General features: G+C 46.7%; 1 protein-coding gene across 1 annotated transcript in view; it reads right to left on the bottom strand.

Annotated features, from left to right (window-relative positions):
• Window positions 1-318: 318 nt before the first annotated feature.
• smad3b (SMAD family member 3b) overlaps window positions 319-27,102 on the bottom strand; it is a 63,435-nt gene continuing 36,651 nt past the window's right edge. Inside the window, exons 5-8 of the mRNA XM_072470439.1 lie at window positions 25,366-25,578; window positions 15,130-15,267; window positions 14,163-14,307; window positions 319-7,270 (exon numbers count right to left, since the gene is read on the bottom strand). Coding sequence (XP_072326540.1) covers window positions 7,147-7,270; window positions 14,163-14,307; window positions 15,130-15,267; window positions 25,366-25,578 — 620 coding nt within the window. The 3' untranslated portion in view covers window positions 319-7,146. The remainder of the gene's footprint in view (window positions 7,271-14,162; window positions 14,308-15,129; window positions 15,268-25,365; window positions 25,579-27,102) is intronic.

Below are 27,102 nucleotides of genomic sequence, written 5' to 3'. Positions count from 1 at the left end.
AAACTTAATTCTGGTTAGTTGTCTGAGCTAGGTACATGAAATATACCCACATTCCACTCCACAAACCAGCAGCCCCTCCCCCCCCGGTTCAAATATTGAACAAAGGCACAGTTAAGTTACATGGGGTCAGCATTCTAAGCTTACACATGAAGACTGGTGGAAGGCATCCAGTGCTGTTGACACCCATGGAATTATAGCTTTGTGTCAGAAGATTAATTTGGGTGTAAGAAATGTGTAGTTGTTATCTGCCCTAGAAGGCAGTGGTTTTCCTAAACACATGAATGGCTGTTCTAACAAAATGACTCCAATTACTGTTGGTAACATGATGAAATGAATTTTAATAACATTTACATAAACGGAAAATAATTTTTGGCCATTTCCGAACACTTTAAAGTAGAAAACAGCAACAATGTACAAGAAAGCACCTTTTTTTTTTTTTTTTTGAAAAATGGGAAAGTAATGCAGCATTATCTGCTGGAACTAAATAGCTTAATGCTACTTGGAGAGATTCACAAGGTACCTCTACAGAAATTGATAAAATGCTACATGGGTCACAGGGTAGTCAATCTAACTGGAACCATGGCGGAGTAGATCACAAACAATAAAGGTAGACATCGGTTTTCAATTGCCTTCAATTTGCAGGCCAATTTTTTGTAAAAAATGTTTGTATAATCACATTAAATAGAAAAATTCACACGGCATGGGACAGATTTTTTTGATTCCATGAATTATCACTTCCACTGCTGTAAGCATCACAGATGCTGTTGTGGAGGGTGCTTCATGCCATGATGCACTGCACCACAAAACATGCTGGGGTAGGCCAAGTCCAAAAGTAGACCCATTGGAGTTGGTCTCTGTTTAAACATTAATACTATAAGAACCTCTTCAATACAGTGCTTTAATCCACCTTGCACAATATTATTCCCTTTTAATTAGAGCAAAAGCTCCCAAACTAGTAAAACAAACTATTACAAATATAGTTAGATGGCCTCCACAGAGATTGGGGGAGAATACTTTTCCAATATTACTACAGCCAACTTCTGAGATGCATGCTCTATCCAAGTTTACCCGGTGTTCCTTCACTGCAGTTTGTTTGATGAAGAGCAGCAGCTTCCTCCACACGAGATGATAGTTTGGGTTCGATATACCTTGGGAGTGCCCAAGGTAGATAATTTAGCACTCAGCCATTTGGGAATTGCATGTTTGTGCAACCAGACTGGGACTATAATCTACTTTCCACATTGAGAATTTGCAGTGTACAAAAGTGCTTGTTGGGGTGCTTGCCTTTTGCTAGTGTTAAAGGTCTTAACAATGTATGGACATTAAGATTCCACGATCAATTGTATATATTTACAAACTGGTCCAATTCTGTTGGAAGTTTCTGTCTCTCTTAATTTACACTTGATGTGGAGGGGACAGGCACAAGAGTTACAGATTCCGATCTTTAAAAAGTACTGCAAATACTAGGAATCAAAAGTCCTAAATCTGTACTGTCATTCATACTTTACACCAGGAACAACATCTTCTTAGTGGTTTCCCAAATCTCTGACTGCACCTGGCAGGTGAATCTAGGATTTCCCTGTGGAAAGCAGGAAAGAGCAGTCCCAAGACTCAGGTGTAATAGTGGATCATATTAGTTTCCTGTTGCTGATAAGTAGGATGTGTTCGGTTCTTATACAGAAAATATACCTGTGTGAATCTCAGTAACAAGGGAGTCTTTGAGGATTTCTGTCAACACTGCATCAATGCTGCAATAGGTATAATTATGGATGCCTGAATCTTATGAAGCTCCCATTGAGTGATAGTTGTGCCTGCAGCTACAACCTTCTATCAGTATGTGATGTACATGACAAATTTTCTATATTGTAGAAACTGAGAATGTTGAAAATGGCTCACGTAATATCTGTGGAGAGGGGAAAGTCATTGTTTTAGGTCAGTGACCTTTTGGGTGTTCTGGTGAAAGGTCATCAACCAGAAATGTTTACACTTTCTCTCTCCCTAGATGCTGCCTAACATAAGTATTTACTGTATTTTGGAATGGTAGTACGACAATGTGAATTCATAAAATAGTCAAGGGACTGACATTAAAGATCAGGTATTTATTGTGGGAGGAGAAGTGTTAATAGGACAAATCATCTCTTCTCGTTCAATGTGTTGCTTTCCAGTGGCATTTTCTCAAGGACCATTTTCCAGCTCTACAGCTTCTAGGCGGCAGCTACTATGATATTGATCCTAGGAACTCCTGATCTTAGGAAATCCTGAGCAGCTTTTCTAATCTTTCTTGCATGTAATTTAAAAAAAATAAAAGCATGAACTGTTATAGGGTAGAATGAAAAGAGTTTTTTAAAAAAAGCATATATACTAAAAGGTCAGTTATTACAATTTTCTCTTTAAACCTTATTTAATCAGGCCTGGAATTTTCCTCCGCAAAGAATAATTGTTAACATCTGTTCAAAGAAAAAAACACATGGCACTGTTTGTGACAGGCATAGTAGAGTGGGTTTTTGGAGAGGCGTAGAATTGAGGCCAGCTGTTTTTCCTACAGAGATGTCAAGAAAAATGGAAGAGTTAGTCCGAGGCATCCCCTGTACGCTAACTCCAGGCGGCTCGTGTGTGGCTTCAGGTCTCCGATCAACCTCCATGCTAACTAGAGTTTTCCTGAAAGTGGTGTGAACGTCTCCTTAGGAGAGAACACCAAGCTCCTTGCCTCATCTGATTCAAGTGGGATCCTGGGAAGGGAAATGCCAAGATGCCTGAAAAGCCTGTTTTACCAGCATAAGAGTCTGTTTTATGGCTGCTGTGACCTTCCTCAAAGAACAACCCAACAGAAGTTAAAAGCTGAACTGGTGTGATTTTTATTTACACACCTTCCATAATCTGTCAAACATCATTACTTTTTTGCTGTGTTTGTCTAGTCACATTGCACTTCTGTTATTCTGCATGTAGCAGTCATATAAACAGCAAAGTTGTGAATGACCAATTAATCTGCTTTTCATAATGGTTTTTAAAAAAAAGCTTTTACGGGATGTGGGAGTCGCTGGCTCAGCCAGCATTTATTGTCCATCCCCAATTGCTCGAAAGTGATGGTGAGCTGCATTCTTCAACCGCTGCAGTCTACGTGGTGCAGATACACACAGTTCGGGAGGGAGTTCCAGGATTTTGTTGCAGTGACAGTGAAGGAACAGCGATATATTCCCACGTCAGAATGGTGAGGGGTTGGAGGGAAACGTCCGGGTGGTGATGTTCCCAGGTACCTGCTGTCCTTGTCCTTCTAGATGGTACCGGTTTTTGGGGTGGAAGGTGCTGTCTGAGGAGCCTTGGCGAGTTCTTACAACGCATCTTGTTGATGGTGTACACTGCTGCCACTGTCCGAATGTTTGCGGAAGGGGTGTCAATCATGCGGGCTGCTTTATCCTGGATGGTGTCAAGCTCCTTGAATGTTGTTGGATATGCACTCATTCAGGCAAGTGGAGAGTATCACACTCCCGACTTGTGGATAGTGGACAGGCTTTGGGAAGTAAAGGAAGGCCATGTACAAGGGTCGGTTCTGTTCCCTGACACAGGTGATACCATCCTTGCGGTCCTTCACTTGGAGAATGATGTAGTCGAGGAGGTGGTGTGTTGCCATGAGGTCTTGTACTCATCTCTGACGGAACAAGGTGTTATGGCAAGGCTGTGTTCTAGGCATTTTGTAGGTGCAGGATACAATTAGTGTTAGATTTTCCTACCCTCATTCTGCCGATTACACCTCCTAGGGGTCTGTGTCCTTTTCAACTCTGCCGTTGAAGTCACCAAGGAGGATCAGCTCATCACCCATTGGGATTCAGGCCATGGTTTGTTCGAGGCTGGAGTAAAATTCCTCTTTGAACTTGACTGTAGCTTCCAGTGTTGCAGTGCACTGGTTCTGGGTGAGGGCGAGCCGAAGGATCAGGAGGTGTTCATTTATCCCGTAGGGGCAATCTAATCTCAGAGCCAACACCATGGAGGCAGCAATCTTCTTATTTACCTTTCCAGAAGAAAGTGTAACCACCGCCTTGTTCCTCGAGTTGGCCTTCCCCTGCCGGCCGAGGCTCGCTTAGGGCAGCGTGTCAATGCTGCAAAGTCTGCGTGCCTGGGCAACAATACCGTTACGCTGTTTCCGCTCTGTTGCTGTTGGGGTTGTCCATGAGGGTCCGGTTGTTCCAGATCCCGAACTTCATTTTAAGGGGTGGAAGATGCCAGTGTGAGAGTTTGTTTAACATGGGGCAGTTTCACACCAGCTACCACACAAGCTTGACGGAACAAAGCCATGGTCCAGTGGCAAGGAGGTCCAAAGCGACTGGAGACCAGGCTCCACTGAACGGACTTGAGACATGCAAGCATACATACTGCGATGCAACAGGGAGACAAGCGCAGATTAGGATCTGGAAAACGAACAGCATTGGTTGTTCAATGTGAACATTTCCCACCCAACACACTAACTCCCTCTAAATCCCCAAACATAAAGGTAAATTTACATGGAAGTGCACACAATAATAATTGCATAAAAACATCTCTGAGAACATTATAAACAGAAGAAGTGAACATTGAAAGAAGTTAGAAAGCTTTTAAGGAGAGGGAAGAGAATTTCAAAGGGAGTGACTGGAAGGGGGAAATTACAAGGGTTCAGCTTTAAACAGCAAACTATTACAATACATTTCCCTACAGTTTCACTCTCTTGGTTGATGTGAATAGTTTTACACCAACTAGTGCTGATGGTCTAGGAAGTAAAGACACCCATGTGGGTTAATCCCTGACCTGTGTTTTTAATTTATCTCAGCTGGGTCATATGGGTCTGGGTCACTACCATTCCCCAGAGCTAAAGTAGAGCAAATATCAATTAGCGTTTGCTCTCTGGATTAGAATCCAGTGATCCTTACACACACACACACAACATAATAGAACGTAGTTGTGATGGGGAAATAGGTCCCTCATATTCATTATCTAATGCAAGAGGAATTAACACGTGGGTAAAATACAAGAGATTCATGGAAAACTGGGATAGAGCAGGGCAATATAACATCGTCTTTAAATGTATTTTCAAAAAGAAATAGTAAGTACCCAATTCATTTTTTTTCTACTTAAGGGGCAGTTTAGTGTGAACAATCCACCTACCCAGCACATCTTTGGGTTGTTGGGGTGAGACCCACGCAGACACGGGGAGAATGTGCAAACTCCACATGGACAGTGACCCGGGACCGGGATCGAACCCGGGTCCTCAGTGCCGTGAGGCAACAGTGCTGACCACCGTGCCACCTCCCATTGTCTTCCTATTTCTATCCCCAGGCATTGTCCCATGATATGCTGATAAAAAAGTGAAGCCAAAGCTTCTATACCCCACTTCAGAGGGTTACGTACAATAATGTGTGCAATGTAGAAACATGCATTCCTAATCCCCGATTTTAAATCCAGGAACTGCAATTATTACTTACACCAAACTGGCTTCCACTTAAAAACACCAAAGCATGGATGACAATGCTTGTGAATTCGGTATTAGCCAAAAGCAATGCTTTACTGTTCTAAATGCATGTTTAATTGAATACGCCGGGTAATTATTCCGGTTCAGCCAAAGTCTCACTCAGCCCAGCAATGGAAACACAGCTTGAGTTACAAGTTTTAATTGGACCCCTTCAGAAAAAACTTGAAGAAAAATAAAAATGATTTACTGCAAAGGCATGAAGTGAGGACACCAGGTTTGAAAAACAAATGCTGCATTTATATTCCCCTAATTTCTTACCCCCTTTCCCACACAGACTGTTGTGGGTGTACAGTTCCAAGTTACTAGCTGTTTTCCAGTTGCCCATGGTGTGGGAGCCTAGCGAAGGAGTGTGTGAGGGTGTAACTGTGCAGTCCAGCTGTTAGAACCCTGCTCCATCTTTACCTTATACCGTGCAACCCGCCCAGTCTTCACAAACACCGAATCGGAGCAGGGAGAATCCTGGATAATTTGTTCCCCCCCACATCCCAGGGACAGTTAAATCAACTACTGTGCCACAAGCACCACGCTGAGATCAGTCTACACCACACTATTCTTGGAACTTGCTGGTCTGAATGTGCCTTCTGAACACAACTATTAGATAGCCTTTTGGTTTTTACAGACATAAAAACATGTTATGCAAGTGCACTGGACAGCACCAAAGCTGGTGTTGTGGGGTTGGGGATGCAGTTAACAAGAGTCATGCTTAATCAATAAACATTGGTTGCTCTGCACACCTCTACAACTTGCATGTACATAGCGCCTTTAACTAAAATAAACATCCCACAGCTTCATTGAATCCAATGAAAAAGTTATCAGCATAGATCAGATTGTTCAGAAATAACAGCTGCCAACTACTGTAATCAAGTGCTCAAAATCTGTATCAACTCGGACTAGAAAAGAGGAAAGTTAGTATACAAGTCAAACTTTTGTACTACAAGTAGAAAAGCAGAAGAAATCACAAGCTTCCAGTACGTTGATGATGAGATGTCGTCCTGGGAAGGGGTAGCTCCATTCTCCAGTCCCCCAGCAGTTGCTGCTTTGCAGCGATTGGGCTCACAGAACCATCATGGGTGGGTTCAAAACCACCGGGTTCTGCCAGAACGAGACCCGAATAGAACGTTTCTCTCCGAGTGTAACATGGCTCAAGTTACCATGGCAATTGCAGGCAGGAACCGACCTTCTTCCCAGGCGTAACCATCAAAAGTTCCACGAGGACGTTAAGAAATAAAAACCAGAGACAGCTAGATCAATTTGTCTCTAGGCAAAAGTACTATTCAGTCTAGTCGTAGGGACAGGACACTAAGGAGTCAAAATGGCCAGACCTGCAGTTGGCACAAAACGACCGCTGACAAATTTGCCATCTGGTAGCATGGCGAAACATATTGTCTTTTTCTCCAGTTAAAAAAAAATTGAAAACTGTGTTTTTCTTGAGACGTCATCATTTTGCGATTCCCCTTGTAAATATTTCCGAACAGCATTGCCACAGAAAGTGCTTAGTTATCATGGGATGGGGGGGGAAGTGGCAATGATGGTACCTGGTGTCACTGCAGAATGGGCCAGTTGTTGTTGATTTACCTTTCTATAAATTAACAGCTACGCTAGGCCAGTAACATTTGACAGGTGTCTCCCCTGAGATAACACCGCTTCTTCTATGACATGCTTGAACACCGAATGGCTGGAGATCCCATCTGGGTGAGGACTTTGTCCAGCCACTGCAGAGGTCCATTCAGGTGAAGCTCAATCCAGCAGGGGGTGCTGGTCACTGTCTGGCGCCTACGGAGATAAAAGGAAGTTCATTAGAGAAGATATGGAGAGCTCCTTCCCTCCCATTCTCGAAAGTACATTCTGTCCCGACCAAAGAAGCGGTGCGTTTATCGACGCACTGCATCTCAGAACTATCCCGATGGTCTGGTCATGTTCACATTAGGGTTTGCGGGGGCTTGCTGTACGCAAATTGGCTGCCACGTTGCCTGCATTCCAACAGTGACTGCACTTCAAAAGTACTTCGCCGACGTTAAAGTGGTTTGAATTATTGTGAGGCATGAAAGGCAGTATTTAAATGGGAATCTTTTTTCTTTCTAAATGCAAACTGAAGGAAAAATGTTTTAAACAATAAAAAAAAGCATTGATGATTGTTAAACCACCAACTGTAAATGGAAAGACATGAACATTGAGGAATGTTATCAGGCATTATCCGTGAAGTCAAAAAGGTGCAAAGCCTTGGTTAGTTATGAAATCATGCCTGGCATGGTCGTAAGATACGGTACCATTGACTTATAATAGCAAATAACACACCATGGGCAGAATTTAATGGTGACGACAGAGGTCCATCGCTCATTGGCTGGAGAGTCGATGAGACGCTCCATGTTGCCTCCTTTCAAGAAGCCCTACCCTGTTGTACCAATCAGGCACTTAACTGGGCAGCGTTAGGACTTCTCCAAGATCAAGGAACCCGAGGGCAGAAAGCTCACCCTTGAGGGGTACCGGCCAATCAGAGGTTGACAGCTGTGTGATGCTCAGATGGGCACAGTGGCTACCGCCAGTAATGCACCCTCTCCAGGGACCCAAACCACAGGCGAGTAATGACAGGATCAGGGTGTCGAGGAGGGGGTCGCTGAGGCAGAGGTTGGCAGCGAGGACAAGGGGCTGTCTACCAGCGCACCCCCCCCACCTTCTCAATGCTAGGCCCCTCGATCAGGCACTGGGCGGTGTTTTTCGAGCTCCCAGTCTGGCGAGACCAGAAGTGGCGGGATGAGGCCCTTAAGCTAATTAATTGGCCACTGAAGGGCCTCAATTGATATTCGACAGGAAGGCCGTCAATGAGCCTTTCTACCGTGAACTTAATCGAGGCAGAGACAGGCAGGCAGCAGGCCCCCCTCCCCCCACCATCCCTTTTAAATGCACCCATCATCTCCAAACCACCTTGGGGGGAGTACATTAAATTCCACCCTATGCATTAAAGCCCACTTAACTTTGAACCAACCACAAACAACAAGGGGTACAGGCACTTTTGAAGAAACCAAACATTGAGGTCTGCATATGAAGATCACAAATAAATTATGGTCACCGAACTAAGTTTCTGTACTACAATCAGCCAGGAGAGATGAAATTTAGCCTAATGGAAAGAAGATATCTGAAGATTTATCAAAATTAGGGAGATTATCAGTCTAGCCAGCCTGGGCAGTTGATGACTCCAGGACAGGTCTAGCTGTGTTTCTTAGTTGATCCATTTTTGTACTTAAATAGAGGGCAGCACGTTAGCATAGTGGTTAGCACAATTGCTTCACAGCTCCAGGGTCCCAGGTTCGATTCCCGGCTTGGGTCATTGTCTGTGCGGAGTCTGCACGTTCTCCCAGTGTGCGCGTGGGTTTCCTCCGGGTGCTCCGGTTTCCTCCCACAGTCCAAAGATGTGCAGGTTAGGTGGATTGGCAATGCTAAATTGCCCTTAGTGTCCAAAAATTGCCCTTAGTGTTGGGTGGGGTTACTGGGTTATGGGGATAGGGTAGATGTGTGGGCTTGGGTAGGGTGCTCTTTCCAAGAGCCGGTGCAGACTCGGTGGGCTGAATGGCCTCCTTCGGCACTGTAAATTCAATGAAAGGTAATCTCCGTGAGAAATAGTATGTCCTTTTTTCAGTTAAGGCAGACACAACATGAACTCCACTTTAACATCCACTCTCGGAGTTGCGAGATTCCTACAATGCCAATCATCTATGTTTTCATATAGACAGTCAAGGTTTATATTCCAGGCATCTCCACCTGCAGGTAAAAGTCAGCGAGGGCACAAATTACAAATACGGCCCCTCGCATTTGTTCATCTGAAAGGGTGCCCATCTACTCCGTAGGTAATTAGGAAAACTAATAGAATGTTATTGTTTCTTGTGGGGGTGATTATAAAAGTATTTATGTTTCAGTTGTATAGGGTACTGGTGAGACCATATCTGGAGTACTGTGTACAGTACTGCCCTCCTTATAATCTTTTCTTAGTGTCACAAGTAGGCTTACACTGCAATGAAGTTACTGTGAAAATCCCCTAGTTGCCACATTCCGGCGCCTGTTCGGGTACACTGAGGGAGAATTCAGAATGTCCAAATTACCTAACAGCACGTCTTTCGGGACTTGTGGGAGGAAACCGGAGCACCCGGAGGAAACCCACGCAGACACGGGGAGAAAGTGCAGACTCCGCACAGACAGTGACCCAAGCCGGGAATCGAACCTGGGACCCTGGCGCTGTGAGGCAACAGCGCTAACCACTGTGCTACCGTCCCGGCCTTAAGGAAGGATGTAAATGCATCAGAAACAGTTCAGTGAATGTTTACTGAACTAATACCTGGAATGGGCAAGTCGTCTTCTGAGGAAAGGTTGGACAGGTTACGTTTGTGTTCACTGGAGTTTAGAAGAACAAGAGGGGGGCTTGATCGAAACCTTTTAAGATCCTGAGGGGAATTTACAGGGTGGATGTGAGGAGGAATGTTTCCTCTTGTGGGTGAATCTAGAACTCGGGGTCACTGTTTAAAAACAAGGGGTTGCTCAAGTAAGACAGAGATGAGGAGAATTCTTTTCTCAAATCATGAGTTTGATGGAAGCAGAGTCTTTGAATACTTTTACGGCAAAGCCAGATAGATTCTTGATTAACAAGTGAGTGAAAGACAGGGATATGGGGTTGAGGTTCCAAATCAGATCAGCCATGATCGAACTGAATGGCGGACAAGGCTCGATGAGTCGAGTGGCCTACTCTTGCTCTTCATTCAGATGTTCTTCACCGAGCCCTCCCTTGCCCCTCCCACCTGATGATCGAGATGCTTTGATGCTGGGTAGCACACTGAAGATGGTGTCCTTTAACATCCTGGAACTCGTACACCAGTCCCTGACAGTAAGCGTGCAGGTGCAGCAGGCAGTGAAGGCGGCAAATGTTACGTTGGCCTTCATAGTGAGAGCAGGGATGTCTTGCTGCAATTAAACAGGGCCTTGGTGAGACCCTGGAATAGTTGGATTGGATTGGATTGGATTTGTTTATTGCCACTTGTACCGAGGTACAGTGAAAAGTAGGAAGAATGTTCTTGATATAGAGGGGGTGCAGCGAAGGTTAGCTGACTGATTCCTGGCATGGCAGGACTGACGTACGAGGAGAGATCGAGTCAGTTAGAATTATATTTACTGGAGTGCAGAAGAATGAGGGTGGGGGGAGAATTAATAGAAACCTATCAAACTAACAGGGCCGGACAGGTTAGATGCAGGAAGGATGTTCCCGATGGTGGGGAGTCCAGAACCAGAGGTCACAGTCTGAAGATACGGGGTAAATCATTTCGGACTGAGATGAGGAGAAATGTCTTCACCTAGAGAGTGGGGAGCCTGTGGAATTCTCTACCACGAAAAGCAGTTGAGGCCAAAACACTGTTTTCAAGAAGGGGTCAGATATAGCTCTTGGGGCTAAAGGGATCAAAGGAGATAGGAGGAAAGCTAGAACAGGTCAACGAGATCATCCATGATCATAATTAATAGGGAAGCAGGCTCGAAGGGCCAAGTGGTCTCCTCTTATTCTCTAAGTTTCTGTGATGGTGCAGGCAACAGAATACAGCTGGGGGAGCTCAATTTTGTTTTTAAAGAGATTGCTAAAGTTACATTTTAAACCATGATCTTGCTGGTGAGATTGATTTGGATGTTTAATAGACAATTTTTAAAAAATCCAGTACAGAGAATATCAGAGTTTCCTTGGAATGGTAGGGAGAACTGGAACAAACTTCTTTTCACTTGGTGCGTGAAGTTGCTGCAGGATTAACGCTGAGGAGTTATTTGCCTACTTTCTGAATAATTAACAATCGTTTCTCTCTCTTCCCCCCCCCCCCCCCCCCCAACTTGATCACAATGCATTCCGTGTGGAACCGTCCACCACCCCATCCCCTCCCCACCTTCACCTTTTCAGTCCTCACAAACGTTCAGCAGAGGCTGGAGGACAGCATTGATTTGTGTGTGTGTTTCTGTGTGTATGTGCATGCACGTGTTTTGTTCTGTGTATGCGTGTTTTTTTCTGTGTGTAGTTTGTTTCTGTGTGTGTGTTTTTCTGTGTTTGTGTGTGTGTGTTTTTCTGTGTTTGTGTGTGTGTTTCTGTGTGTGTGTGTTTCTGTGTGTGTGTGTTTCTGTGTGTGTGTTTCTCTGTGTGTGTGTTTCTCTGTGTGTGTGTTTCTCTGTGTGTGTGTTTCTCTGTGTGTGTGTTTCTCTGTGTGTGTGTTTCTCTGTGTGTGTTTTTCTGTGTGTGTGTTTTTCTGTGTGTGTGTGTTTTTCTGTGTGTGTGTGTTTTTCTGTGTGTGTGTGTTTCTCTGTGTGTGTGTTTCGGTGTGTGTGTGTGTTTCGGTGTGTGTGTGTGTTTCGGTGTGTGTGTGTGTTTCTGTGTGTGTGCATGTTTCTGTGTGTGTGTATGTTTCCGTCTGTGTGTGTTTCTGTGTGTGTGTTTGTGTATTTCTGTGTGTGTGTGTTTCTGTGTGTGTGTGTGTTTCTGTGTGTGTGTGTTTCTGTGTGTGTGTGTTTCTGTGTGTGTGTGTGTTTCCGTGTGTGTGTATGTTTCCATCTGTGTGTGTTTGTGTGTTTCTGTGTGTGTGTTTGTCTATTTCTGTGTGTGTGTGTTTCAGTGTGTGTGTATGTTTCCGTCTGTGTGTGTTTGTCTGTTTCTGTGTGTGTGTTTGTGTATTTCTGTGTGTGTGTGTTTCAGTGTGTGTGTGTGTGTGTGTGTGTTTTTTCTGTGTTTCTGTGTGTGTGTTTCTGTATGTGTGTGTTTCTGTGTGTGTGTGTGTTTTTCTGTGTGTGTGTTCCTATGTGTGTGTTTCTGTGCGTTTGTGTGTTTCTGGGGGCAACACGGTAGCATTGTGGATAGCACAATTGCTTCACAGCTCCAGGGTCCCAGGTTCAATTCCGGCTTGGATCACTGTCTGTGCGGAGTCTGCACATCCTCCCAGTGTGTGCGTGGGTTTCCTCCGGGTGCTCCGGTTTCCTCCCACAGTCCAAAGATGTGCAGGTTAGGTGGATTGACCATGATAAATTGCCCTTAGTGTCCAAAATTACCCTTAGTGTTGGGTGGGGTTACTGGGTTATGGGGATCGGGTGGAGGTGTTGACCTTGGGTGGGGTGCTCTTTCCAAGAGCCAGTGCAGTCTCGATGTGCCGAATGGCCTCCTTCTGCACTGTAAATTCTATGTAATTCTGTGTGTGTGTGTGTTTTGTGTGTGTGTGTGTGTGTGTGTGTGTGTGTGTGTGTTTCTGTGCGTGTGTGTGTGTGTTTCTGTGTGTGTGTGTGTGTGTTTCTGTGTGTGTGTGTGTTTCTGTGTGTGTGTGTGTGTCTGTGTGTGTGTGTGTGTGTGTGTTTCTGTGTGCGTGTTTCTGTGTGTGTGTGTGTTTCTGTGTGTGTGTGTGTGTTTCTGTGTGTGTGTTTCTGTGTGTGTGTGTTTCTGTGTGTGTGTTTCTGTGTGTGTGTGTGTGTTTCTGTGCACATTTAGCATCTGGTTGTGATTATCTAGCTGGATGGGAGCCAACACTTTGGAGTTTGGCTGTTATTTGAATGCTGGGAGAAGCAGCCAAGTCTCCCAACATCTGGTGGATTTGGAGGGTGGGAGGGAGTTGCTAATCAGAGCTGCTGCGTCCCTCCTGTCTGCTGTACACAAAATGTGCAAAAGGAAATATATCTTGAATTACCAAGCTAATTTGGAAACATTACTGTGCAAATTTACACAGTGTAATGTAGCAGACATGTGTGTGTGTGTCCCCTCCCCTAAAGACTAGAATTATTTTTTTAAAAGGCTGATGAACTCAACATCTGACAATGGGGGGGGGGGAGATGCGGTTTGAGGGGATGGACCTCATTGTGTTTGCACAGACACAACACAGTTTTATCTCCATCTGTTCCTTTCGGCCAATATTTTGCACAATATATTACAACAACAACCTGCATTTGCACAGCGACTTCAACGCAGAAAAAACATTTCAGGGCACGTCACACCCGTGCCCGATCATCAAAGCCGCTTATGGAGATATTAGTACTGGTGATCAAAAGTTCTTTCAAGGTGCTGGGTTTTAAGAAGCATCTTAAAAGGAACTAAGAGGTGGAAAGTGTTGAGGAGGGGATCTCAGAGTGCACGGCCCAGGGAGTTGAAGTCACGGCTGCCAAAGGTTTAGCCTCCGGTTGTGTTGATCCAGGCAGTTTCGGAAATATAATGTACAGCCATTTTATATTGCTGCTCTTTCATTTCTTTTAAATTGGATCCCTCCGTCCGCTTCCAGTAGCAAAAGCAGCAAAGTGTATTTAAGGATTGCCACCATCTGTGTGAAACTTGCCCCATGGGTGCGCCTGTGGCACTAACACAACCATTCAATAATACTGCAGCTTTAGAAAGACGCAAAGCGCGAGGCCCACCCCCACTGCATAATAGTGGCCCAACACGCACAGAGTAAAGACACCCCTGGACTCCATCGGCATGCGACTGGCAGAGAGCCCCGGGGAGCAATCACCCCACCTGCTCTCCGGACCGAGCACCGCGGTAGACTCCTGCTCGGAGGATTGCAAGATGTACAAACCAACAACATGGCCGTGAGCGTCTGAGGCCCCGGGTCCCCTCACTGCCAGGGCTGTGCACTATTAAAAAGGCCGAGAGGCATTTGGCATTGAAGATTGCAAACAATACCTGTACTCTGCTCCCCAGCCTTTCACAAAGCTCATTCGGATGGTGCACATCCTGGTCAGCTGGTACACCGCTTCAAACCCCTGGTTCACTGACTGAGCCAGCAGGGCTGCGAACTCCTGGTTGTTAAAGATCTTGAGGTTGCAGCCTGTTAAGGGAGAGGGTAAACTCACTGCAGATCAGAATGCACAGCACCTGCCAAAAAAATGCCATTCTCCTCCAACAAAATCTCAACCCCACCGCCCTGATTCCAGCTTGCAGCTCCCTGCCAAGTACTTGCGTTTGCCTATTCAAACCATCTAAACCTCTTGATTAAGTGCCAACCTGTAGCTCACTCTTGTGTAAATGTTATTCCAGTAAAAAAGCATCTAAACCCCTTGATTAAATTCTAGCCTGCAGCTCACTCCTGGGTAACTGTTATTCCACTTCTAAACCACCTGAATCCAGCCTGCAACCCACTGTTGGGAATCTGTTATTCAATAATATGAGCCGTCATAGCACTTGCCTTTAAATCTAACATTTGTTCAGTAGTTTGCAACAGTTCCGTTAAGGAGGGCATCAGAAGCCCCACAAGGGTTGTAAGTGGATTACAAAACCAATCCCATCACAAATTAAGAGATGGATTGTGTCTTTGACTTACATTTGCGCCAATTATTACCTCAGCACTCAGGAACGTGTAGCCCTGGATCAGCTCCCATAGTCTCTGCCCCTTCTCAAAGAATAGAGCAACTCGTGTGTCACAAGGGATTGCACCCCACTCGATTGTACCACTGCCAAACGCAGCGAGACTCAGTGAGGTCTAGAATTATCTGTCCAGTCATATTTCTATGCAAGAATATTTATGAATAAACAGCAGGGAAGCAGAATGATCAGAAGCGCTCCTCTCCCCTGCTTCCACCATCGACCCACAAGTTTCCTTCCCCCGTTTGACAGATGGCAGCATATGGGAAATCCACTCCATCGCAGTTACCTGGCGGGATCTTGCAAACGGTCGCAGGGTGCCACCCATAGCGCTGGTTGCAGTTCGGACTCTGAACAAAGATGGCGCTGTCGCTCAGGCATTCGGCAAAGACCTCTCCCCCAATGTAGTATAGCCTGACTCCCCTGCCTGGAATACACAGGATACATGGGCAGTCAAAAACACAGCTCAAGGCAAAGCATGGGGCCTTTTCAGCATTGCTTCACTTTAAACAGTGGGTCCTTAAAAGAACCCAGCTGCATTAAACATCATCCTTTTGTTGACAAACCCCAAGTGTGCAAACTTGAAGAAACCATAGAACATACAATGAAATGAAAATCGCTTATTGTCACAAGTAGGCTTCAATGAAGTTACTGTGAAAAGCCCCTAGTCGCCACATTCCGGCGCCTGTTCGGGGAGGCTGGTACGGGAATTGAACCGTGCTGCTGGCCTGCCTTGGTCAGCTTTCAAAGCCAGCGATTTAGCCCAGTGAGCTAAACCAGCCCCTACAGTGTAGAAGGAGGCCATTAGGTCCCTCGAGTCTGCGCCGACCCACTTAAGCCCTCACTTCCACCCTATCCCCATAACCCAATAACCTCTTCTAACCTTTTTTGGTCACTAAGGGCAATTTATCATGGCTAATCCACCTGACCTGCACATCTTTGGACTGTGGGAGGAAACCGGAGCACCCGGAGGAAACCCACGCAGACACGGGGAGGATGTGCAGACTCCGCACAGACAGTAACCCAAGCTGGGAATTGAACCTGGGACCCTGGTGCTGTGAAGCCACAGTGCTATCCACTTGTGCTACCGTGCTGCCCATAGGGTTGATAATTAAACATTTGGAAAGCACTAATATGAAATCTAAGTGAGATAAGAAATAAAAAGACTTTCACTGTCTGCAAAAGTCCTGAACATTTCCTCTTGCGAATGCACACATGCAGACTTAATTTCAGTGGCTGATCCTGAACTCCTGGAGTGTCCTGGGATTGGACCTCACACCTGACCTCGTCAGCAGCTGGCCAAATTTAGTCTGCTCCGCTGTCAGAAGCTTAAAACAGGCCCATGCAATGGGCCAATAATCTCTCCTGTGCTTGGCGGCAGTCTTTGTCATCAGACCACAATCTGATCCACAAGACTTTCCTACACCGACCTACTCATCACTAATCTCAATTTTAATCTTTATTATTGTCACAAGTAGGCTTACATTAACACTGCAATGAAGAAACTCCCCTAGTCGCCACACTCCGGCACCTGTTCAGGTACACTGAGGGAGAATTCAGAATGTCCAGTTCACCTAACAGCACGTCTTTCGGGACTTGTGGGAGGAAACCAGAGCACCCGGAGGAAACCCACGCAGACACGGGGGGAGAATGTGCAGACTCCGCACAGACAGTGACCCAAGTCGGGAATCGAACCTGGGGCCCTGGCGGTGTGAAGCAACAGTGCTAACCACTGTGCTGCCGTGCCACCCATTACTACCATGCAAATGGATCTTATTAACGTGGGCAGAGAAACTGGCCAACTTTGGGACCTGTTATTCTAATAGATGGCTTTCACTAAGTGGATACTGCATTGCCATAGCCACAAGAGAGAACACCTGCACATCCCATAGTCAGGTGAGCTGCAAAGTGAGAAAGAGAAAGGCAATGAAACAGTAGACCAGAGGGATGAGGAGAATATGTGAAGTACTTCTTGATTGTTCCCCATGTCTGAGACTGACATAGCTCATCGCTTCTAACCACCTGTATGCTTTTGGCTCAAGGTGATGTTTCAGGTGAGCAACCCTTGATTCGAAGTCCGACAACTGTTGACTTTTCTGTTCTCAACAGTTCTGATACAGGTGTGTTTAATGGGAAAGTTTGCCCCAAAACACCTGCGCAACAGCGTCTCTTCATCACCTCCTGTTGCTGTGCCACACTAGAAAATAGGAGAACTACCAACCATCCTCTGCTTCGCTTACAGGCCGACACAGGAGGAGTTCTGCTCACAGGTCGTCTCCCGTCAGCACTTTAAAGTATAAAATGGAAGAATGCTGGAGAGAGCACAGTTCTCTTCTCTGAGGGAAACATAACCCCCTTTTTAATTAGAAAGGGAGGGATGGCTGCAGTTGACTTAAACAATGAGACATACAGAAAGAAAGAGCTTGCTTTTATATATTTAATGGCCAGTCGATTTGTTTTTGGAGATATTGGCTGAGGGTGGAATGTTGGCCAGGAATCCAGGAGAACTCCCTGTCCTTCATCAAATAAATATCCCGCGTCAATATTTGACCATTCATTCAATAGATGTGGGCATCACTGCCCAGGCTGACATTTACAGTTCATTATTAGTTGCCTTGATAATGTGCTATTGGAACACCTCCTTTAACCACGGCAAGCAATTTGATTCGGCCAAGAGGCTTGCTAGGCCACATCAGGCACCAGTTAGAAATCAACCACACTGGTGTGAGGCAACAGCATAAACTTTTATACTTCCTTTAGATGTAGTAAAGTACCTCCAGGGACTTCACAGAAGCGTTAACAAACTAAGTCTGATACGGAGGCACATCAGGAGATATTAGGACAGCTGGTCAAAGGTTGGGGGGGGGGAGGAGGAATCTGACCTCAAAGTGCAGGCCGGTTACCGTGCCTGCCGCAAACCCCATTTCGGGGCTCTCCAGCAATTCTCTGAGAATTGAAAAAAAAAATGACAATTTAAAGACTGAGGCGTTGCTTAGCTGGCAGCGAAAGTAGGTCAGTGAGCACAGCGATCATGACAGAAGGGATGTTTGCCATCTCTTGCTGCTGGTGAGGACATGGCTTTCACCTTCTCTGGAAATTAAAATCTACTACCCCAGTTACTGCGTACGGGGAGGCACAGGGTGGGGGGCAGCATTTCCTCAATGGGGAAATGGAATCTGCAACATTCTTTGTGCCGATACCGCTCCCCACCCAATTCACTGAACTAGCCCAGGGATATGTGCCGATGAGTGTCATTGCCGCTCTCCACCATGCCACCTCAGGCAATGGGTTATTCTTTGTGTGGGGGCCCGGACAATCCATTGCATCACAGCCGAGTCCAGCCTCATCTTCAGCAATAATCCTTCAAGCAGTAGGTCCGCTGGTTGATTTGCTAATTCTCAAGGTACAGAACCTGAGCTAGGCCACACTTGAAATATTGCGCACAATTCTGGTCGCCACACAGCAGGAGGGTGTGGAGGCTTTGGAGAGGGTCAGAAGAGGTTCACCACGATGTTGCCTGGTGTGGAGAGTATTAGCTATGAGGAGAGGTTGGATAGGGTTTGTTCTCACTGAATTGTCAAGAGCATGAGGGGCGACCCGTTAGAAGTTTATAAAATGATGAGTGGCACAGACAGAGTGGATAGTCAGAAGCTTTTCCCCCCCCTAAGGTGGAAAAGTCAAGTCAATTACTAGGGGACATAAGTTTAAGGGGCAAAGTTTAGAGGAGATGTGCGAGGGAAGTTTTTTTTTCCCCAGAGGGCGGTGAGTGCCTGGAATTCGCTGCCAGGGGAGGTGGTGGAAGCAGTTACGATAGCGATGTTTAAGAGGCATCTTGATGATACATGAATGGGATGGGAATAGAGGGATACGGACCCCGCAAGTGGAGAAGGTTTTAGTTTAGACGGGCAACACGATCGGCACAGGCTTGGAGGGCCGAAGGGCCTGTTCCTGTGCTGTACTGTTCTTTGTTTGTTCTTATATTTAGGATATATTTAGGGGTGAAACAGGATTTTAACCAATTGGGCCGGGGAGTGGTGGATAGAGTTTGGTTTGGATAAATATGGAGTGATGCATTTTGGTAGATCAAATCAGGGCAGGACCTATTCAGTTAACGGGAGGGAGTTGGGCAGAGTTACAGAACAAAGAGATCGAGGGGTACAGGTTCATGGCTTCTTGAAGGTGGAGTCACAGGTGGGCAGGGTGGTGAAGAAGGCATTCAGCGTGCGAGGTTTTATTGGTCAGAATACTGAATACAGTAGTTGGGACGTCTTGTTGAAGTTGTGCGGGACATAGGTAAGACCATACATGGAATACGATGTTCAGTTCCGCTCGCCCTATTATAGGAAGGATATTGTTAAACTAGAAAGAGTGCAGGAGAGATTTACGAGGATGTACCGGGACTTGATGGTCTGAGTTATAAGGAGTGGCTGGATAGAACAAAGAAGAAAGAAATGTACAGCACAGGAACAGGCCCTTCGGCCCTCCAAGCCCGTGCTGCCCGACTAAACTACAATCTTCTACACTTCCTGGGTCCGTATCCCTCTATTCCCATCCTATTCATGTATTTGTCAAGATGCCCCTTAAATGTCACTATCGTCCCTGCTTCCACCACCTCCTCCGGTAGCGAGTTCCAGGCACCCACTACCCTCTGCGTAAAAAACTTGCCTCGTACATCTACTCTAAACCTTGCCCCTCTCACCTTAAACCTATGCCCCCTAGTAATTGACCCCTCTACCCTGGGGAAAAGCCTCTGACTATCCACTCTGTCTATGCCCCTCATAATTTTGTAGACCTCGATCAGTTCTCCCCTCAACCTCCTTCGTTCCAGTGAGAACAAACCGAGTTTATTCAACCTCTCCTCATAGCTAATGCCCTCCATACCAGGCAACATTCTGGTAAATCTCTTCTGCACCCTCTCTAAAGCCTCCACATCCTTCTGGTAGTGTGGCGACCAGAATTGAACACAATACTCCAAGTGTGGCCTAACTAAGGTTCCATACAGCTGCAACATGACTTGCCAATTCTTATACTCAATGCCCCGGCCAATGAAGGCAAGCATGCCGTATGCCTTCTTGACTACCTTCTCCACCTGTGTTGCCCCTTTCAATGACCTGTGGACCTGTACTCCTAGATCTCTTTGGCTTTCAATACTCTTGAGGGTTCTACCATTCACTGTATATTCCCTACCTGCATTAGACCTTCCAAAATGCATTACCTCACATTTGTCCGGATTAAACTCCATCTGCCATCTCTCCGCCCAAGTCTCCAAACAATCTAAATCCTGCTGTATCCTCTGACAGTCCTCATCGCTATCCGCAATTCCACCAACCTTTGTGTCGTCTGCAAACTTACTAATCAGACCAGTTACATTTTCCTCCAAATCATTTATATATACTACAAAGAGCAAAGGTCCCAGCACTGATCCCTGTGGAACACCACTGGTCACAGCCCTCCAATTAGAAAAGCATCTTTCCATTGCTACTCTCTGCCTTCTATGACCTAGCCAGTTCTGTATCCACCTTGCCAGCTCACCCCTGATCCCGTGTGACTTCACCTTTTGTACTAGTCTACCATGAGGGACCTTGTCAAAGGCCTTACTGAAGTCCATATAGACAACATCCACTGCCCTACCTGCATCAATCATCTTAGTGACCTCCTCGAAAAACTCTATCAAGTTAGTGAGACACGACCTCCCCTTCACAAAACCATGCTGCCTCTCACTAATACGTCCATTTGCTTCCAAATGGGAGTAGATCCTGTCTCGAAGAATTCTCTCCAGTAATTTCCCTACCACTGAAGTAAGGCTCACCGGCCTGTAGTTCCCTGGATTATCCTTGCTACCCTTCTTAAACAGAGGAACAACATTGGCTATTCTCCAGTCCTCCGGGACATCCCCTGAAGACAGTGAGGATCCAAAGATTTCTGTCAAGACCTCAGCAATTTCCTCTCCAGCCTCCTTCAGTATTCTGGGGTAGATCCCATCAGGCCCTGGGGACATATCTACCTTAATATTTTTTAAGACACCCAACACCTCGTCTTTTTGGATCTCAATGTGACCCAGGCTATCTACACCCCCTTCTCCAGACTCAACATCTACCAATTTCTTCTCTTTGGTGAATACTGATGCAAAGTATTCATTTAGTACCTCGCCCATTTCCTCTGGCTCCACACATAGATTCCCTTGCCTATCCTTCAGTGGGCCAACCCTTTCCCTGGCTACCCTCTTGCTTTTTATGTACGTGTAAAAAGCCTTGGGATTTTCCTTAACCCTATTTGCCAATGACTTTTCGTGACCCCTTCTAGCCCTCCTGACACCTTGCTTAAGTTCCTTCCTACTTTCCTTATATTCCACGCAGGCTTCGTCTGTTCCCAGCCTTTTAGCCCTGATAAATGCCTCCTTTTTCTTTTTGACGAGGCCTACAATATCTCTCGTTATCCAAGGTTCCCGAAAATTGCATATTTATCCTTCTTCCTCACAGGAACATGCCGGTCCTGAATTCCTTTCAACTGACACTTGAAAGCCTCCCACATGTCAGATGTTGATTTGCCCTCAAACATCCGCCCCCAATCTATGTTCTTCAGTTCCCGCCTTATATTGTTATAATTAGCCTTCCCCCAATTTAGCACATTCATCGTAGGACCACTCTTATCCTTGTCCACCAGTACTTTAAAACTTACTGAATTGTGGTCACTGTTACCGAAATGCTCCCCTACTGAAACATCTACCACCTGGCCGGGCTCATTCCCCAATACCAGGTCCAGTACCGCCCCTTCCCTAGTTGGACTGTCTACATATTGTTTTAAGAAGCCCTCCTAGATGCTCCTTACAAACTCCGCCCCGTCTAAGCCCCTGGCACTAAGTGAGTCCCAGTCAATATTGGGGAAGTTGAAGTCTCCCATCACCACAACCCTGTTGTTTTTACTCTTTTCCAAAATCTGTCTACCTATCTGCTCCTCTATCTCCCGCTGGCTGTTGGGAGGCCTGTAGTAAACCCCCAACATTGTGACTGCACCCTTCTTATTCCTGATCTCTACCCATATAGCCTCACTGCCCTCTGAGGTGTCCTCCCGCAGTACAGCTGTGATATTCTCCCGAACCAGTAGCGCAACTCCGCCTCCCCTTTTACATCACCCTCTATCCCGCCTGAAACATCTAAATCCTGGAACGTTTAGCTGACAATCCTGCCCTTCCCTCAACCAGGTCTCTGTAATGGCAACAACATCATAGTTCCAAGTACTAATCCAAGCTCTAAGTTCATCTGCCTTACTCGTAATACTTTTTGCATTAAAACATATGCACTTCAGGCCACCAGACCCGCTGTGTTCAGCAACTTCTCCCTGTCTGCTCTGCCTCAGAGCCCCACTGTCCCTATTCCCTAGTTTTCCCTCAATGCTCTCACCTTCTGACCTATTGCTCCCGTGCCCACCCCCCTGCCATACTAGTTTAAACCCTCCCGTGTGACACTAGCAAACCTCGCGGCCACGATATTTATGCCTCTCCGGTTTAGATGCAACCCGTCCTTCTTATATAGGTCACACCTGCCCCGGAAGAGCTCCCAGTGGTCCAGATAACGGAAACCCTCCCTCCTACACCAGCTGTTTAGCCACGTGTTTAGCTGCTCTATCTTCCTATTTCTAGCCTCACTGGCACGTGGCACAGGGAGTAATCCTGAGATTACAACCCTAGAGGTCCTGTCTTTTAACTTTCTGCCTAGCTCCCTGAACTCCTGCTGCAGGACCTCATGCCCCTTCCTGCCTATGTCGTTAGTACCAATATGTACAACGACCTCTGCCTGTTTGCCCTCCCCCTTCAGGATGCCCTCTACCCGTTCGGAGACATCCTGGACCCTGGCACCAGGGAGGCAACATACCATCCTGGAGTCTCTTTCACGTCCACAGAAGCGCCTATCTGTGCCCCTGACTATAGAGTCCCCTATTACTATTGCTCTTCTGCGCTTTGACCCTCCCTTCTGAACATCAGAGCCAGCCGTGGTGCCACTGCTCTGGCTGCTGCTGTTTTCCCCTGATAGGCTATCCCCCCCCCCCCCCCCCCCCCCCCCCCCGACAGTATCCAAAGAGGTATACCTGTTCGAGAGGGGGACAACCACAGGGGATTCCTGCACTGACTGCCTGCCCTTTCTGGTGGTCACCCATTTCTCTGCCTGCACCTTGGGTGTGACCACATTTATATAACTGCTATCTATGACGCTTTCCGCCACCTGCATGCTCCTAAGTGCATCCAATTGCTGCTCCAACCGAACCATGCGGTCTGTGAGGAGCTCCAGTTGGGTGCACTTTCTGCAGATGAAGCCATCCGGGACGCTGGAAGTCTCCCGGACCTGCCACATCTCACAGTCAGAGCACTGGGATAGGCTGGGACTTTTTTCCCTGGAGCGTAGGAGGCTTCGGGGTGATCTTGTGGAGGTCAATAGAATAATGAGGAGCATCGATAAGATAGATAATCAACATCTTTTCCTCAAAGGTAGAGGAGTCTAGAACTAGAAGGCATAGGTTTAAGGTGAGAGGGGAGAGATACAAAAGAGACCAGAGGAGAATTGTTTCACACAGAGGGTGGTGAGCATCTGGAACGGGCTGCCAGAGGCAGGGGTAGAGGCGGGTACGGTTTTGTCCTTTGGAGGGTGGTTAGACAGTTACGTGGGCTGGGTGGGTATCGAGGGATATGGGCCAAATGAGGGCAAGTGGGATTCGCTTAGTGATAGGAACTGGGCGGCATAGACCAGCTGGGCCGAAGGGCCTGTTTCCATGCTGCAAACATCTATGACTCTATGAATCTTCGCAAGCCGACCACGTGATGATTTCAGGTAATGCAATGCAGACCACTGTGCAGAGCATTTACCCCCGGGAATTTGGCCCACCACTAAATAACCTGTGTGAAGTGGGCAGCACGGTAGCATAGTGGTTAGCAGAGTTGCTTCACAGCTCCAGGGTCCCAGGTTCGATTCCTGGCTGGGTCACTGTGCGGAATCTGCATGTTCTTCCCGTGTCTGCGTGGGTTTCCTCCCACAGTCCAACGATGTGCGGGTTCGGTGGATTGGCCATGCTAAATTGCTCTTAGTGTCCAGAATATGTTAACTGGGGGTTAGTGGTCGACGGGGATAGGGTAGATACGTGGGCTTCAGTAGGGTGCTCTTTGTAAGGGCCGGTGTAGACTCGATGGGCCGAATGGCCTCCTTCTGCACTGTTGATTCCATGATACTTTCTATCTATGATAAGTGACCTTGCTTCGCTTCAATGGTGCTGTTATCACGTGCTAGTCCGTAGCTAGGACCCAACGTTATCGTGAAGCAAAGAAGAGCGCGATCGCCTGGAGGAGGAACCTCACTCTGCTGTGGTGTGTGCAGTCAGTTCAGGCTTTAATATTGGTTCACGCTCTCAGATTAGTGTTGGTGCTGAAACTGCAGTGCGAATCCCCCTTAACCACAAAGTTGCTGAGGTGACACGGTCATCTCATGACAACAATTACAACTCTCATTTGTACAGAAACTGCAACGTGGTAAACGTATCCCATGGAGCTTCCCAGGAGTGTAAGTGACAAAGTCTAACACCGAGCCATGCAGAGAGATATTCGGGGAGTGTCAAGGGAATAGGTTTCAAGGAGAGAGAGTTGGCGTAAGGGTGGGACAAGCAGCTGAAACCACAGCTGCCAATGATGGAGGAAAAAATAAATCGGGATTGCAGAGAGGCCAAACTGAGAGTAACATGGGGGAGAATTTTAAAATCAAGGGTGTTTCTGGACCAGGAGCTAATGTAGGTTAGTGAACACAGGGGTGATGGGGGAACGGGCCAGACTGGGCGAGGATTGCTGTTTTCCTTCCCCGAATGGCATTAGTGAACCAGATGGGTTTTTACGACAATGGTCTTCATTAGACTTTTAATTCAGATTTTTATTGAATCAGATTTCACCATCTGCCGTGGTGGGATTGGAACCCGAGTACCCAGAGCCTGGGTGTCTGGATAATAATAATCTTTATTATTGTCACAAGCAGGCTTACATTAACACTGCAATGAAGTTACTGTGAAAATACCCTAGTCGCCACACTCCGGCGCCTGTTCGGGTGCACTGAGGGAGAATTCAGAATGTCCAATTCACCTAACAAGCACGTCTTTCAGGACATGTGGCAGGAAACCGGAGCACCCGGAGGAAACCCACGGAGACACGGGGAGAACGTGCAGACTCCGCACAGACAGTGACCCAAGCTGGAAATTGAACCCGGGTCCCTGGCGCTGTGAAGCAACAGTTCTAACCACTGTGCCGTCCAGGTATTACTAGTCCTGGATTATTAGTCCAATGGCAATACCACTAGACACTACGCCATCCCCTCCCCTTGTTGCGAGTCAGGGTATGGGCGGCAGAGTTTGGGGATGAGCTCAAGGTGGTAGGTGGTTGGTCAGTCAGGAACGCATGGGAATAAAGCATCACCCACGTGCAATGTGTAGGTGTTGTGTATGAGGGCACCGTTTAAAGCCATCAGGAAGAATTACAAGAGCCAATGCAGTCCGTTACCAATGTGCCTTCTTGTCAGCTCCACTGCTGCATTCCTGTTCACGTTTGACAGCAGCCCCAAGCAGAAGCGTTCGGAGTTGGATGGATCAGTGAAGCCATCCACTGTGAGAGAGGGCTGCGAAGCGTGGAAAGTCTCCCCCACTCTCTGGTTCAGTTCATAGTAAGCGATGGAGCACCAGAAAGCTGGCTCACAGTAGGTGACCGGCTGCAGGTCTGCAAAAGAGAAGAACAGAACATTTATGCAACAGACGACACCTTCAAATAAACGTGCTCCTTTTCCCCTTCATAACCCAAGTTTCAACGCCCAATTTGTAAGAATGCTAACAATGTCCTGACCACGCCACAAGTTGCTCTTGGCTTCTCATTTTCCAGTGTTCACCTTTAGAGCACGGAGTCGACAAATGAATAGTATGAGGTTTCAAACCATTGCCGTCCAATGGTACAGGAACAGGCCATTGAGTCTGCACTAGCCTATATCCACATTATCCAGGTCAATTCCAATTGGCCGTGCTAAATTGCCCCTTTTGGAGTCAAGGGATACGCAGGTTAGATTTCGGGTATAGGGTGGGTTGGTGGGCCTGGGTAGATTGCTCTTTCGGAGGGTTGGTGCAAATTCAATGGGCCAAAAGGCCTCCTTCTGCACTGTAGGGATTCTATGTTCGGGCCTGTACTGCGCTGTAATGGTCTATGTTCTATGTTGGGATTCTATGATTCTCCTATAATCTCTCCTATAACCATTAATATTTCTCTTTTTTGGGCAGCACGGTGGCGCAGTGGTTAGCACTGCAGTCTCACGACGCCGAGGTCCCAGGTTCGATCCTGGCTCTGGGTCACTGTCCGTGTGGAGTTTGCACATTCTCCCCGTGTCTGCGTGGGTCTCACCCCCACAACCCAAAGATGTGCAGGGTAGGTGGATTGGCCACGCTAAATTGTCCCTTAATTGGAAAAAATGAATTGGGTACTCTAAATTTATTTTTTTTAAATACATATTTCTCTTTTTTTTATTCAGCAAATCCTCCTTTTAAAGATTTCTCAGACACTCTTTGAACAATGTTTAGCAAAAGAAAATTATGAATACACACCATTCTTTGTCAAAAGACTTCTGATCTAATCTCCCCATTAATAACATTTTGTGATCATCCTGAATTCATGCCTGCTCCTTACTGATCATTGGGAACAATTCTAATAAATCTTTCACAGATCAGCTGCAATGAAAGAACCTTCATAAAAGATAAGCGGCACAGTAGCACAGTTGCTTCACAGCACCAGGGACCCGGGTTCGATTCCCGGCTTGGGTCACTGTCTGTGCGGAGTCTGCATATTCTCCCCCCTGTCTGCGTGGGTTTCCTCCGGGTGCTCCGGTTTCCTCCCCCAGTCCAAAGATGTGCAGGTTAGGGGGACTGGCCATGATCAATATGCAGGGTTATGGGGATAGGGCGGGAGAGTGGGCCTAGCTAAAGACCTCTTTCAGAGGGTCGGATTGCTCTCCTTCCGTACTGTAGGGATTCTATGGATTCTGAAGATCCCGCAAACTGCAATGGCAACACCACCTGCTTAATAACATTAATCGTGGGTTAAATATTGGCCAGATAATCTCAATAGCTCCCCTGCACTTCTTCAAAGCAATGGTCATGGGATCTTTGACAGCGCCTGCGGAGGCAGATCGGACCTTGGTTTAACGTCTCATCCAAAATGCAGCACGTGACAGTGCAGCACTCCCTCAGCGCTGCCCAACTG

The sequence above is a fragment of the Scyliorhinus torazame genome, chromosome 12 (genome assembly GCF_047496885.1).
Source record: "Scyliorhinus torazame isolate Kashiwa2021f chromosome 12, sScyTor2.1, whole genome shotgun sequence".
NCBI classification, from domain to species: Eukaryota; Metazoa; Chordata; class Chondrichthyes; order Carcharhiniformes; family Scyliorhinidae; genus Scyliorhinus; species Scyliorhinus torazame.
Note: the sequence above shows the minus strand (reverse complement) of the source record. Positions and strands in the feature narration are given on the sequence as shown.